This window comes from Frankliniella occidentalis, unplaced genomic scaffold (assembly GCF_000697945.3).
Source record: "Frankliniella occidentalis isolate FOCC.00 unplaced genomic scaffold, Focc_3.1 Scaffold379, whole genome shotgun sequence".
Lineage (NCBI taxonomy): Eukaryota > Metazoa > Arthropoda > Insecta > Thysanoptera > Thripidae > Frankliniella > Frankliniella occidentalis.
Window position 1 is genome coordinate 124677 of NW_026267502.1, and position 13015 is coordinate 137691.

Genomic DNA, 13015 nt, shown 5'->3' on the forward strand with positions numbered 1-13015 from the left:
CCAAACAGTCTTGAAACTTGACTTTTTGCAATTGTTTTCAAAATATCTACCTCTAGCTCCTAAACGGTTAAAGATGCGGTAAATCGGAGGGTGACATCTGACTCAGAATGTGCTGTTTTGGGGGGGTACTTTCTCTGACATTTTACGATTGGACGCCTCCTTGTACGTCTTCATGTGCAACGTGGTCATTTTCACCGTATTTTCGTCGAAAAAAACACTCCAGCGCCCAAACAGTGCAAGGTAGAGGCAAACGGACGAAATTTCAGTCCGGAGGGTTCTACTTTCACGAGTTACCACTTATGGGACCAAAAAAAATAATTGATTTTCTACTTTTGGGGCCAACCCCTATTTCTTTGTTACCCCCTTTCACCCCCTCAGGGGTGGTTGCCAGGATTTGCACCAGGCGTTTCGTTGTCGAGGAGTGACCCATAACATACCCTGAAATTTTCAGACCTCTAGCTCATCTCCTTCCTCTTACACGGACGACGGACGGACAGACAGACGGACGGACGGACACGAGAGCGGTTGCATCAGCCCGCTTTAATTTTTTTTTAAAGCAGAAGGGCGGGCTAAAAAGGGGGTGGGGGTAAAGCTTGGACAACTGGACCTTTCATCCGGGCGTTTGACTTCGCTCATCTATGACAACCAACTATGTGGCTTTGGTGCTGTAGATCCATTTCTGGTAGACTTGCTGGAGCTGCGACTGATGAGGTATCATCGGCAGCGACAGCCTCGTCTACGACGGTGGTTCCGGCGCCCTGCCTGGCGGAACAGGATGGACCATGGGGCCTGGCGCACCACCATCCGCACCATGCTCGAGGAAGACCCGGAGATGTGCTTCAAAGACTTTCGGATGACGCCCGCCGTGTTCTGCGAGATTTTGGATCGGGTGTCTCCGAGATTGCAGAGGAGGCCCGTGTTGGGGTACATCCCACCCGGAGAAAGGCTAGCACTCACTCTGCTGTGAGTACTTATTACTTTGTGCGCTCAAATGCAGGGGTATGCTTCACTTTCTGACATTCTATTCCGTTCTAGATTCCTGACCAGTGGGTAGTGGGTCATGCATGAAGGATGCTGCGCGCTCATTTATCATTCCCCTGCCCACCGCGTCGCCCATCATCGATGGAATCCGGGAGCATCAGCTACCAAATTTCTACTTTGAGGATATTGTTGAGGTTGACGACGGTTGTAGAATTGGGGAACACCTAGTCGACTTTTTGGGGGGGGCTGGCCAGGTGCAATGGCAATGGGATCATCTCCGCAACCCTTAGGGGCATTTCCAGCCACGTCGAGGACGCCATACTGAAGGGTGGGGCTTCTTGTATTTGGATTAGAAAGGGGGGGGGGGGGAGGCTACAAGTACTCTACCCTCTTTTACTTGTATTATTTCAATGAAATTATATTTATCCTTATAATAAATCCTTATGTTCTTGTATGTGCTACACAGGATAATCTTTCAATGTAAACAAAATAAATAATAATGATACAATGACACATAATTAAATTCCTATTCTTGCTGCGCCGCATACTCCTGCATCAATTCCACCCCGTCCGCAGCCGAGTGATGCAGTAGCCTATCCTGCAGTTGCTGTGCCACGGGTACCGGGTACACCCGCAGCCTATCTGCCAACAGAACGCCGCATTCGCATCATGAGGAGGGGGTGGTGCAGGTGGCGGTGCGTTCCGCCGCCGGAAGATGGCCTGCTCCAGCATGTCGTCCAATTCAGCGCGCCGCGGAACAGCCCGACCGCGCCCAGGGCCTGCAGCGACACCAGGAAGGCGTTGACCGCGACCGCGGCCACGACCAGCAGGAGGAGCAGGCGGCTGTTGGTCAGCTGGTGCCCCTTGAGCTGCATGCGGTGGAGGCTCGTTCTGGTGCTGATGCTCGTCCTGGTTAGGCTCGTTCTGGTGCTGAGGCTCGCCCGGAAGCTCTCCAGGGTCGTCGAGGAGCTCTTCAGCGCCTCTTCCTTTTAATTTTTAATTTTTTTTAAATCTTTCTAAGACGTAATTCGTCAAAGTAGAGCCCATAGGGCCAAAATTTTGTCCGTTTGGCTCTATCTCTAACCGTTTAGTCGCCAGAGGGCGATATCCACACGAAAATGACCCCAAACCATTTTAATGTTGTTTCTCAGATATTTGACAATCTCTGGTGGGGTAACTCGTCAAAATTTGTGTCTCTGGGAGCCAAAGGCCTATCTACGACTCTGCCTTTTTCCGACTCGGGTGTCAGCGCCGCAGGCCTAGGTAGATGTATGCCAGGCGCGTCGCAGCGTAACAGTGTTTCGTGAGATATCGCGAAGCCTGTTACGCGAGACGTGGTCTGGCGTACCTCTACCTAGTATATTTTGACTGTTTCAATCGTGTGTTATACAGTTAAGGGAGTATGATATATCTTTAACCGTTAGATATCTAAATATTCTTAATCTATAATTGTCGTGAAGCAAGGTTATTATTTGAGAACCCTCTTTGACAATTCACGTCACCAACGTATTCTTGTCGATCTTATGTAATATTTGTAGTATAAGATATCGTAAATTATTAGCAAAAAAAAGACGCATTCATATTTTCTATCCCTTTACTTACTGAAAACCGCAACCGGAGTCCGCTTCCATTTGAATCAATACATGACATTCATTTGTTTGCGCCGATGTAAGACCGATTGTGTTTTGTTCGATGCGTCGGCTGCATAGGAAAATAGGAACGTGCCTGAGGCATCAGGTGTCAATGAGGCCGCCTCACCGTGAGGCAACGGGTCTCACGAGACGAAATCCACCATGATTGTTTCGGATTGTCTGTGATTGTTTACGATTGTGTGTGATTGTTTCATGATTGTTTCTGATTGTGTTTCCCGATGTACACATTTTTTTTACATAAGTACGCGTTATTACGCTGTTAGTACGAATTAGAACGTCTTTAGTACAGGCCTGGGTGTACGAATTAGTACGTAAGTGAGAGGTAGGCACAAAGTGTTGAATTGGGGCACTCAGAAACTAAACTCGGGAGTATTCCACACCAAAAGTTAGTGTCAGTCATACTCGGATGCACAAAATAACACCATTGTTCAAGCCCTTTGATGACGAATATTGGCGTATGAAAATACGGTGACGTTCACAAGAGCGAACTGTCACAAGCGCGACCCGCCATAAGCGCGACGGCCGCAAGCGCGATTTTAAAAAAAACCTTAAACTAACTACAACCACCGCAGTACTTTGAGTAAGGCATATTTTCTTCTTTGCTACAGGGATAGGATAAAAAAAGTATTACTGAGAGAACCTGCGAGAGGACAGATGTTTCAAATACATTTATGTTATAAAAATACATGACTAAATACAATATAGATTAGACGAGAAGGAAACAAATTCTCGCCTACAACCTCCAGAACCAGGTCGCCTGGGTGAAGCCCAGGCAACTTCACGGCAACTGAGGGTGCAGAAATAGTACCAAGTAACAATAATATAGTATTTAGTATGTAGTAAAAAAGGTATGCATGATAATGCATACAAATGAAATGGAATGAGTATAAAAATGGCTTACTTGTAATACCTTCGATTTCAAAATAATAACTGAAAAGAAATTTTGTATGGTTAAATATTAGAACATCTGAAAAGGAACTTGGAAAGGTTAAATATTAGTATATCTGAAAAGGAATTTTGAAAGGTTAAATTTTGAATAGCGGGAACAAAAACCACACACATCAGTAATTGTCATCCAAATCCATCTGGCTATAGTTGTGGTCAAAGTCCTGAGCATGGACATTCGTGACCTCATGGTCAGGACCCAAAGCAAAACTGGTAAGATATGAGGCTTGTTGATAAAATGTTGGCTTGGCTAAATTTCTCTTTTTCTTCAATGGCTTTTTCTTGGTTGATCGAAACTTGTTTACTAATCTTCTCTGAGTTGAAACTTTTTTATTATAGTGTTCGTTTGGGACATTCTTGGAGTAAAACTTGAAGGAGTACGGGGAGAGCGAGGAGTAGGAGGAAAGAGAGGTGTTGGGGTAGGAAGTAGAGGAGAAAGGCAGAGAGAGGGAGTACAAGGAGCAGAGGGAGTGAGAGGTGCAGAGGGAGTGAGAGGTGCAGAGGGAGTGAGAGGAGCAGAGGGAGAGACATGTTCAGAAGTTTCAAGCTCTTTCCGAAGAAGTTCCAGAAATTTCAAATATCATTGTCAATATAACCATTATCATTAGCAAGTTCACAAAGTGCAGACACTTTGCTCATGATCTTCTCATTTGAGCTCCTGTCAGGATTGTCAATATGCACGATGAATGATGAAGTAAGTGCATGAATATGTTTGCACATGTTGCCATGTGGAACATAATCCTGACAGCTACATGAAAACTCATGATGACAAACACTGCAATGGTTGCAAAAGAGCTCACAACCAGAGCAAGTATTTTCTTTTCTTTGCACAGTGTAGAAGCTATCTAATCCTAGTCGAGAAGATGGAACACGCCAAGCCAAATTATCTTCAATTTCAACAATATCCTCTTTCCTTATGTCCTAACTCCATTTATGTCTGTCATTTAAAAGCCCTTGTCGGTAAGAATTATTACCCTTGCACAATCTTGTTATCCTTTCACAAGCCACATTCTTTGTCCATTTGAGTAAAATATCCATACACTCATCAATGTCTCAACTTCTTCCCTTTCATGTAGCTGTACTTGAGCTTTTTAAACATCGACTCCATTAACATGTTGGTACTTAATCCTAACTCACCACTGTAGCAATATGCCCACTTCTCCTTGCAGCTGATGTACTTGTTTCGAGGGGAAAACGACTGTTAAACTTTGTGTCAGCCGGATTACAGATTACCCGGATTACCTCCGGAGGGTCCTCCGGATTACGTTGCTTTTTCTCTAGGATTACCCCGGATTACCCGCAAATTTTTCCCGGCTCACCCCAAAATTCCCCCGGATTACCACGGATTTTTTAGAATTTCCTCGGATTACCCCTGCCGGATTACCTTTCGGCTGTCAGCCGGATTACCTTAGTCGTTTCCCCCTCGACTTGTTTAGATATTGAATGAACGGTTTGGTGTCAATGTCTTCTTCTAGCATATTCTTCATTCCTTCCGCTGCTATCTCAAACAATTCTTTATCTAAAATATTTCTCAATGTGACCAACGCTCTGTAAACTTCTGCCTGCTTGCCCAAACCCTTTACCTTTGTCTTCTCTGTCCACCTGCGATCCACATGCCAAGTACAATAAAACACATTCTCACTTTCTCCAAAATCTTCTTTCCATGCACTATAAAACTCACTTGCCATGTCTGACATAAAAACTTTTGTGCTAGTCAATGATTTTGTGAGCTTAGGTTTAAGAACTCGAAAAAATTGCTTGATGAAATCCTGTGTCACATGATTACTGATGCAGTATGCCACAGGAACACCAACACCTGCAGAGTCTACAGAGCCCAAAGTTGTCAACTGAAAATCATAGTCATTAGTGCCATGCGTGCTATCAATCAGAACTTTGTCATCAGTAAAAGGTGCCAGCTCTTCTCTTTGGTATGGAGTGGATATCACTAACATAAAATCAGAGTCAGTTAGGCAGCATTGCGGGTCATCACAAGTACAAGGCTGGTCCTGGGGGTTATAAAACAATACTGGATTCTTGTCACCCCTCTTCTTAAACTTTTCAACTAAAATTCCGACACTTGTGTAGTCATTAGTATGAGCATGTCTCAATTTAAATTCAACAGTCCTTAAAAGATTCCACAGGTCTCGTTTCTCCAAAAGGTGAAGGCGTTTAAAATCTGATGGTCTTTCTAATGATTCCCTAACGTCGTCAAGGATGGAGTCAATGGATTCATGGTTTCTCAGTCTTGTTGCAATCATCCCTCTTTCAGTTGCAATTAGTTTCATAAAACGAATGTCACACTCATGGCTAAAATAATTCTTGTGCCAAGTCATATCCACTTTTTGTCATTCTTCAATAGGACTTCCATCCTTGCTGGGCACGTAGCACCAATCTTACAACTTCCACCTCGCTTCTCTTCCCGCAATCCTTTCCCACGACTCACATGAAACCCACTCCTATGACATTGTAGATAAAATTTCTTTCCTGACACCAACTTTCTCACACCACGCTCATTCACAAAACTCACAAATTTTTTTCTGCTCCATACACTCTTTCCATGCATTGAACTCTTCCATTGAGACAAAATTCTTCTTTTCAACTTGATTGTCATAGTCATGTTTTTCAGTCAGATGACAAGTCAAAGAAAGATAAGAGTGGCCTACATATTCACACAAGGCACATACAAAGGAAAATTCTGCAGCCCGACCTTCAGTGTTGACAGAACTTCAAACTTCTCCTGCCTCACCACCATCCTTACGCTTATTCTTCACATGCTTTGTCAAACTTTTCCTAAAAAAAAAAGAGGGCACATTAGAAAATATTTTGTTACACAACATAAAAAAATCCAAAAGGAAAACTTACTTTGAAGAAAAAACCTTGTCACATCTTAAAAATTTAAATAAATTGCTTGCTCTGTCTCTTCCATCTGTCCAATCTCTTCTGTCTGTCCAATCTCATCAATTACAATAGCATTCCTCTCACCAAGCCTCTCATTTTCCTTCTCATTCCCAGCATTCTTCTTTACATCAACCTCTCCATGCGAACTTTTCATGTGCCTTATTAAATTTTTCCTGAAAAATGTTACACGTAATTTAAATTTGCAGTATTTTATAAGCCAGAGGGTAAAATTTATAGTATATACAATAACAGTCTTAGATAGAACTGATAAATTAGATAACTTGATAAGATACTTGGTAACAGTAATGATGATGAATATTTTAAGTTAGTAGGCTGAGTCAAAATGAACAGCCCAGGCTAAATGTTATGAAAACCTGCAGAAAAACCTGCAGGCGATACCATTAACCAAGACAAAAGTACATGAGAAACCAAACCAAACAAAACCGTAAACAAGCAGAGTGAGAAAATGTTTTGGTTGCATACCTGACAAAACATTGCATTACATCCAACCTGCTATTGAAGGTACTGTAAGAAAAGTCCAGTAACCCAGTCACCATTACAAATCCCTAAACTAAAAACATGAACTCAACAGTATGATATGACTTTCATTAGTATGATGTAAACACAGAACGGAGAATATTTAGGGACCCCAGACTACTGATGAACAATATCACTGTCATGATTGTAATGACACATCCCATAGTTGGCTACATACCATTAAAATGAATTATAATATAGAGCACTCTTTCATCCCTACATACCAGTACAGCAAATTCCACATGATTTAACAAGTTAAGATTTCATCCCGCAAATAATAATTAACGCACCACTCTACCCCTGTCACCTAGCCCTGAAAGAACGGATTGCGACTGCTTCAATCACTGAAAGAGAAACGACAATCAAAAACAAGTAATCATTGGAAGGAGAGATCAGCGCTATCGTGAACAAAACCCAGAACTAACGTCAATCCAAAACCCTTGTCACACTTGTTACACCTGAAATATTGTTCTCTCTCCCTATCATTTACTAAAACAACCTTGTGGATAACAGTTATATGCTGTGTCAAGTGGTCTGGTAAAAAGCTTGTCACAAAATCGGCACTGATGTTCTCGCTGGTCAGAATGGGTAGATCTCTCATGTCGTCGAAGGTTAGAAATCTCGGTAAAAGTCTTTTGGCAAACTTTGCAATTCATTCTGAAAGTTAAAAACAAAAATTATACACAAATACAGCAACTAATACACAAACAATAATTAACAGAGCACTTACATGGATCAATCAAATAAAATAGCACCGACAATAACAACAATAAAACAGCTACTCTTCGCAACGGACAGACTGGAAGTGAAGGGACGCTGGCTCGGCTCGGCTCCACTCGGCTCCGATCCCCTCGGCTGGGACGACTATAAAGGACTGACCGACCCTCTCGACCTACGCCGCGATCTCGCCCGTCTCGCCGTAGAAAGCTGCGCCTCGCAGCTGTCGCTCTTGTGACGGGTCGCGCTTCCGACAATTCGCGCGTCCGGACGTTCGCTCCTGCGACGTTCGCTCTTGCGCCGGATCGCGCTTATGGTGGGTGGCGAACTTGACAGTTGGCTCTAGCGGGGCGCGCTCAATCTCCGAGTTTACTTTATTTCAAGTGACCCGATTCAATACACTGTAAAAAATTTCTTGGGATTTTTCCGATGGTTCACTCTTAACCAATATGTATACCATATGTGTGAAATGATGAAACAATTAGCTATTAAAACCGAAATATTACATATACTTGCCATCGCTGCTGGACAACTTACGTTGATCAAGCCAAAGACAGCATAGAAGAAGGAGGCGACCTGAATGTGCGCCAGCCTTGTCGAGTAAAAGTCCGTCAGGCCTTGCGCGAGTTGCCGCAGTCGCATGTGCTTGGCGACCACGGCTCGAACACTGCTGGGTGAGACCGAGTCATCAAGCCGCCGAGCCAAGGCGTGGTGCAGCCCGGCGGGGACGGCGGTCCCAAGGATCAGGGTGACGGTGAACACCACGCTGGGTGGGAGCCACGCGACGAGGCAGGCACCGTAGAAGAGTCGGCCTAAGTGCGTGCCCCAGGCGCCAGCGTGGGGAACGAAAGGCCACAGTGGCACGACAGGCTCTTCGGCAAACAGCGCGTCAGCGGTAACGTGGGTGAAGAAGAACACGTTATACGTTATGCTCACAGTGCACAGCACCATGATGGTCCGTCTCGCGTTGACCACCCACAGCTGTGTGTTGAAAGCAAGGATCCTTGCTAATTTTCGGACTATTTTAGGGGATAACTGGAAGATGCAATCTGTTTGGTGTGCACGATTGTGCTGCAACGGATCACAGCAAACATTTTCCCGGGAAGTCCCCTGTTTGTTTCCGGAAAAATTCCCGGTTTTCTCTGGCGCATGCGCAGAGCACAAGTTGACGAAGTTTCGTATTTTACTAATTTCGTTTTTTTGATGGTTTGTGAGCCGCGCTGGTAGAAATGAAGCTGGGCCGTCCTCAGATTTGTTTTACAACCGGTTTGCCGTCAAAATTCACTCAAATACGCGTTCTTTCCTTAAAAGTTCCTACATAACCTAACAAGCAGGCCCGCCCTTCCGCCAAACGAAGTTGCCAGCTCCGCTTCGCTCCGCCGGCAACTCCGTTTGGCAGGGGCCGGGCGTGCTTGGCCTGCCGGCGGCGATGGTCAGGCCTGCGGCCCGACAATTTCTGTCACGCGATTTGCTAAAGAACATGGTCGAATGATGTAGCGCGCCTACGGCCCGCTTAAACCCGTCGTCATTGAGTTTGCCCCGTAGACACAAGAAAGGGATGTAGGGTAACGGTGAAGCACTGCGACTACAACCCACCCTTCTGCTTAGAAAACGTTTTTTGGAGGTGGGGGGAGAGTTTCTTTCCTATTTTGTGGTTTTTAGGCCTTTTTCTACATCGTATTGTTCACTATGGCAATTTTTAGTCTATTTTCGTCAAAAAAGACACTACAGCGCCTAAACGATAAGAGATAGAGCGAAACGGACGAAATTTTCGGTCTAAGGACTACTTTAACGAGTTACCCCGTTGAAGAACATTAAAAACAAGAACTTTTTGGGAGAATTTTTGAACCTTGGATACCCCCATTCACACCCTTATGGGTGGTTGCCAGGATTTGCCGTAGGCGTTTCGTTCTCTAGGAGTGAACCTTAAGATACCCTGAAAATTTCAAGTCTCTAGCACATCTCGTTCTAGTGGAACAGACAGACAGACACACAGACACACACGAGGTCGTTTGCATAAGCCCGCTGGATAGCTTTGTCAAAGCAGAAAGGCGGTCTAAAAACGTTAACACTCCGTATAAACTGCGAAACGAACCCTTGATGATGAAAACTAAATTATATATCCTAATGTTTATAAAGAAGTAAACATTTTCAGTTGTACGGGATGTAACAGTGTTGTAAGTTAGCCTATGCTGCCAGCACATATTGCGTCATGGCCCCTGCAGCATGAAATGGTATGCCGTACCGGCACCCCAAGGCACTGACCACCTGGTACCTGGATTTAAACTATGTCGTCGGTGTAATAGCATGAATATGTGCACCGTAGAAAGTTCGGTTGACCACCAGAAAGCTTGGTGGCTGTAATATTCTAGAAATTTACTTCATTTCGCTCTGTGTTTAGAGTAAACTCAAGAAAGGGGCGGGGGGCGGGTCCTTCAGCACAGTGTCGATTGTTGGTGGTCCTGAGGTAATGTGGAATTGCACTCCAACAGATGGTCGCGGCGACATCACGCTCTGGCCCCCCGCGCGCGGTGCGTGTGGTACAAACGGGTTCGTTTAAAAATGCCGCTGGTGGCTGACCTGGGGATTTTGCAAATTTCGAGATGGAAGTACTCGAAAAAAAATCATATAGCTGAAATACGAAAAAATTGAAAAATTTGTTTTGTTCATTGTGATTTTTTTCGAGTACTTCCATTTCGAAATTGGCAAAACCCCGAGGTCAACCACTAGACGCATCTTTTAAGAGTAACTTGCAATTTTTTTGACCGTCGCAGACCTATCTGTTGCGCTGCAATCGTGCACACCGAGAGGGACTGCATCGTTCCAGTTGAAGGCGAAGATCGGCATGTTGCTGGAGAGTGAGCGTACTGGCGCCAGCGGCACAATTAGCGTCCATCTATGCTCCGAATACATCCTTAATCTAAACCCGATGTGTCGTGTGGTTTTTATGAAGTGACGAATCTTGCAAACTCTTACATTTCACAGGTCTGCCCCCTTAAGATTGCCATCGTAAGGGGAGGGGGCAACTTAAGCTGACCGTTTTGGGATTTTCTCAGAAACGTTTTTTGGGGGGCCCTAGTGTCTGACCATTACCAATGGGTGAGTGCATTTTGTTTCAATGCATCTCATTTAACAAAGAAACAAGGCCAGAATGTACATCCGGGCCCATTTTCATGGTCTTGGCAGCCTGAACCTACGGGTAAGCTTGTTCTCTATGAGGAAGTTGCCCAGTGTGGCGGAGCGTAGCGGGAAACAAAACAAAGCACCATAACCTACGAGAAGGAATACTTCATATCGCGGATTAAGTTCTTTTCTCGAAGTGCTATGTGAATGCATAGGTGTATATAAGGGCAGCACATTGATTAAAACCTTGTCAAATACTACTTTCTAGATGTAAAGCGTAGTTTTCTTTTGTTGCTTTCTGCTTTGTTTTGGTTCCCCGCTACGCTCCGCCACACTGGGCAACTTCCTCATATAAGAAGATTGTGCGCTAGATTCCTTCGTCAATAAAGCCTTCCGGTAAAGCTCAAATGCAGAAGAATGCGAGGAACAAGAAAACGGAACTCACCATGTTAAAGCATAGCGATCTCCGTTTTCTTCTTCTCCCCACAGGGTACTCCGGGGCTCGGCTAGACCGAAAAGAGATGAACAAAAATCGTCGGGCGCGTGGAGGAGCGGGGCAGGGTGGGGGCAGCACCCCGCTTCTCCCCGCGCCCGACGATTTTTGTTCATCTCTTTTCGGTCTAGCCGAGCCCCGGAGTACCCTGTTCATCTGCATTTCAGATTTACCGGAATCCTTTATTGGTTATGAAAACCTAGGCGGAACTAGGACTATAGAATGCCACAGTGGTTTTAGTATACTACCTAAAATTAAAATAATTCACTAGTAATATAACGAAATTGGACTTATTTTTTTTTAGTAAATTGTCAGATAATATAGTGCAAGATTGTTGGCTGAGTGATTAGCGAAGTCTATTACTTCAGTTATTATCAAAAACTTTCGCGTCTGTCTGTGTGTGTGTCTGTTAGTCTGCAATCACGATAACTCGAGACCAGTTCACGCTAGGTGCATGCAATTTTAACTGTAACTTCCTGTAGGATCACCGTTGAACGAAAATTTCGTCCGTTTGGGTCTTTCTCTAACCGTTTAGGCGCCAGAGGGCGATTTCCACACAGAAATGACCCCAAAACATTGACATGTTTTTTCTCAGGTATTTGATGGTCTGCGGCGGGGTTACTCGTCAAAAAAAAAATCCCAAGGAACAAAATTTGTGAATTTTGTGGACAAAGGCCTATTTAAGACTCTGCTCATAAACCGGCTCGAGTGTCAGCGCCGCAGGCTTAGGTAGGTGTGTGCCAGGCGCGTCGCAGCGTAACACTGTTTCGTGAGATATGGCGAAGCCTGTTACGCGAGACGTGGTCTGACGTACATCTACCTAGTTTTACATAGTTCTGGTCTGCCCCTTTAACCGCTAAATAGAATCACCTTGCCGCCCGGGTCGGCCTCTATCGCCTCGACCAGTTGACTCAGATCGCGCATCTGGGCCCAGAGCCCCGGGTGGCGGACCAGGAAGACAAGTTGCAGCATGGCGTAGCCGACAATAACGTGCGAGACCGACAGCAGGAGCGCTGGGATTGAGGTAACTGGCCGTCTCAGTATATCCATGCACACAAACGCGGTGAACAATACCGTAAATGCCAGGGTAACCTGGAGAGAGAAAAAGAAGTTGCAAGGTAGATTTACTACAAAATTAATCTAAACGTTAACAATTCTTTTTGTTAACCATAGTAAAGAAAATTTTCTATTTTATAGTTTCCAGCAATATGCTTTGAATTAAAGAAAAATGATTTCAAGGCTGTTTTTGTTTATATATTGTTGTAATGACCTAATGAGAAAATATGTGGTGAGGGGTTAATTTAGAACTCTACATTATGAGGTTGGGCATCTGTGGAGCAGTGTCGGGGCGAAAACAAGTTATTTATTGAAATGTTCTAGTCATACTAAAACGAGGGGTGGACGACTGGAGGGCTCCTGTGTACGTACAAGGCCGAACGTACTCCGGTCGTACTCCGAGTACTCCAGTTGTACTCCGAGTACTCCGGGTGTACTCCGGGTACTCCGGGTGTACTTCGGGTACTCCGAGTACTCCGAGTACTCCGAGTACTCCGACTGTTCTCCGCGTAATCCGACTGTTCTCCGGCAGTACTCCGAATGTACTCCGACTGTACTCCGAATGTACTCCGACTGAGACAATGTAGGAGTCTGTTGTTTAAAAATCTTTTTT

At 44.7% G+C, this 13015-nt stretch overlaps 1 protein-coding gene and 1 long non-coding RNA gene across 2 annotated transcripts; both read right to left on the minus strand.

Moving 5' to 3' along the window:
* Positions 1-1363: 1363 nt before the first annotated feature.
* On the minus strand, positions 1364-5987 carry LOC127751206 (uncharacterized). Its single transcript, XM_052274343.1, has one exon. It carries the CDS (start codon positions 5909-5911, stop codon positions 4982-4984), a length of 930 nt encoding a protein of 309 aa, XP_052130303.1. The 5' UTR covers positions 5912-5987; the 3' UTR covers positions 1364-4981.
* A 247-nt stretch (positions 5988-6234) lies between these two features.
* Positions 6235-10349, minus strand: LOC127751207 (uncharacterized). The gene is made up of 3 exons (XR_008012022.1): positions 7744-10349; positions 6441-7670; positions 6235-6368 (listed from the first exon to the last, which is right to left on the minus strand). It is a non-coding gene; the product is annotated as an uncharacterized LOC127751207 (long non-coding RNA).
* Between the last annotated feature and the right edge of the window lie 2666 nt (positions 10350-13015).

Bases quoted from the DNA above. Each gene is read 5' to 3' on its own strand.
- LOC127751206 (XM_052274343.1), bottom strand. From the start codon at position 5,911: ATGACTTGGCACAAGAATTATTTTAGCCATGAGTGTGACATTCGTTTT.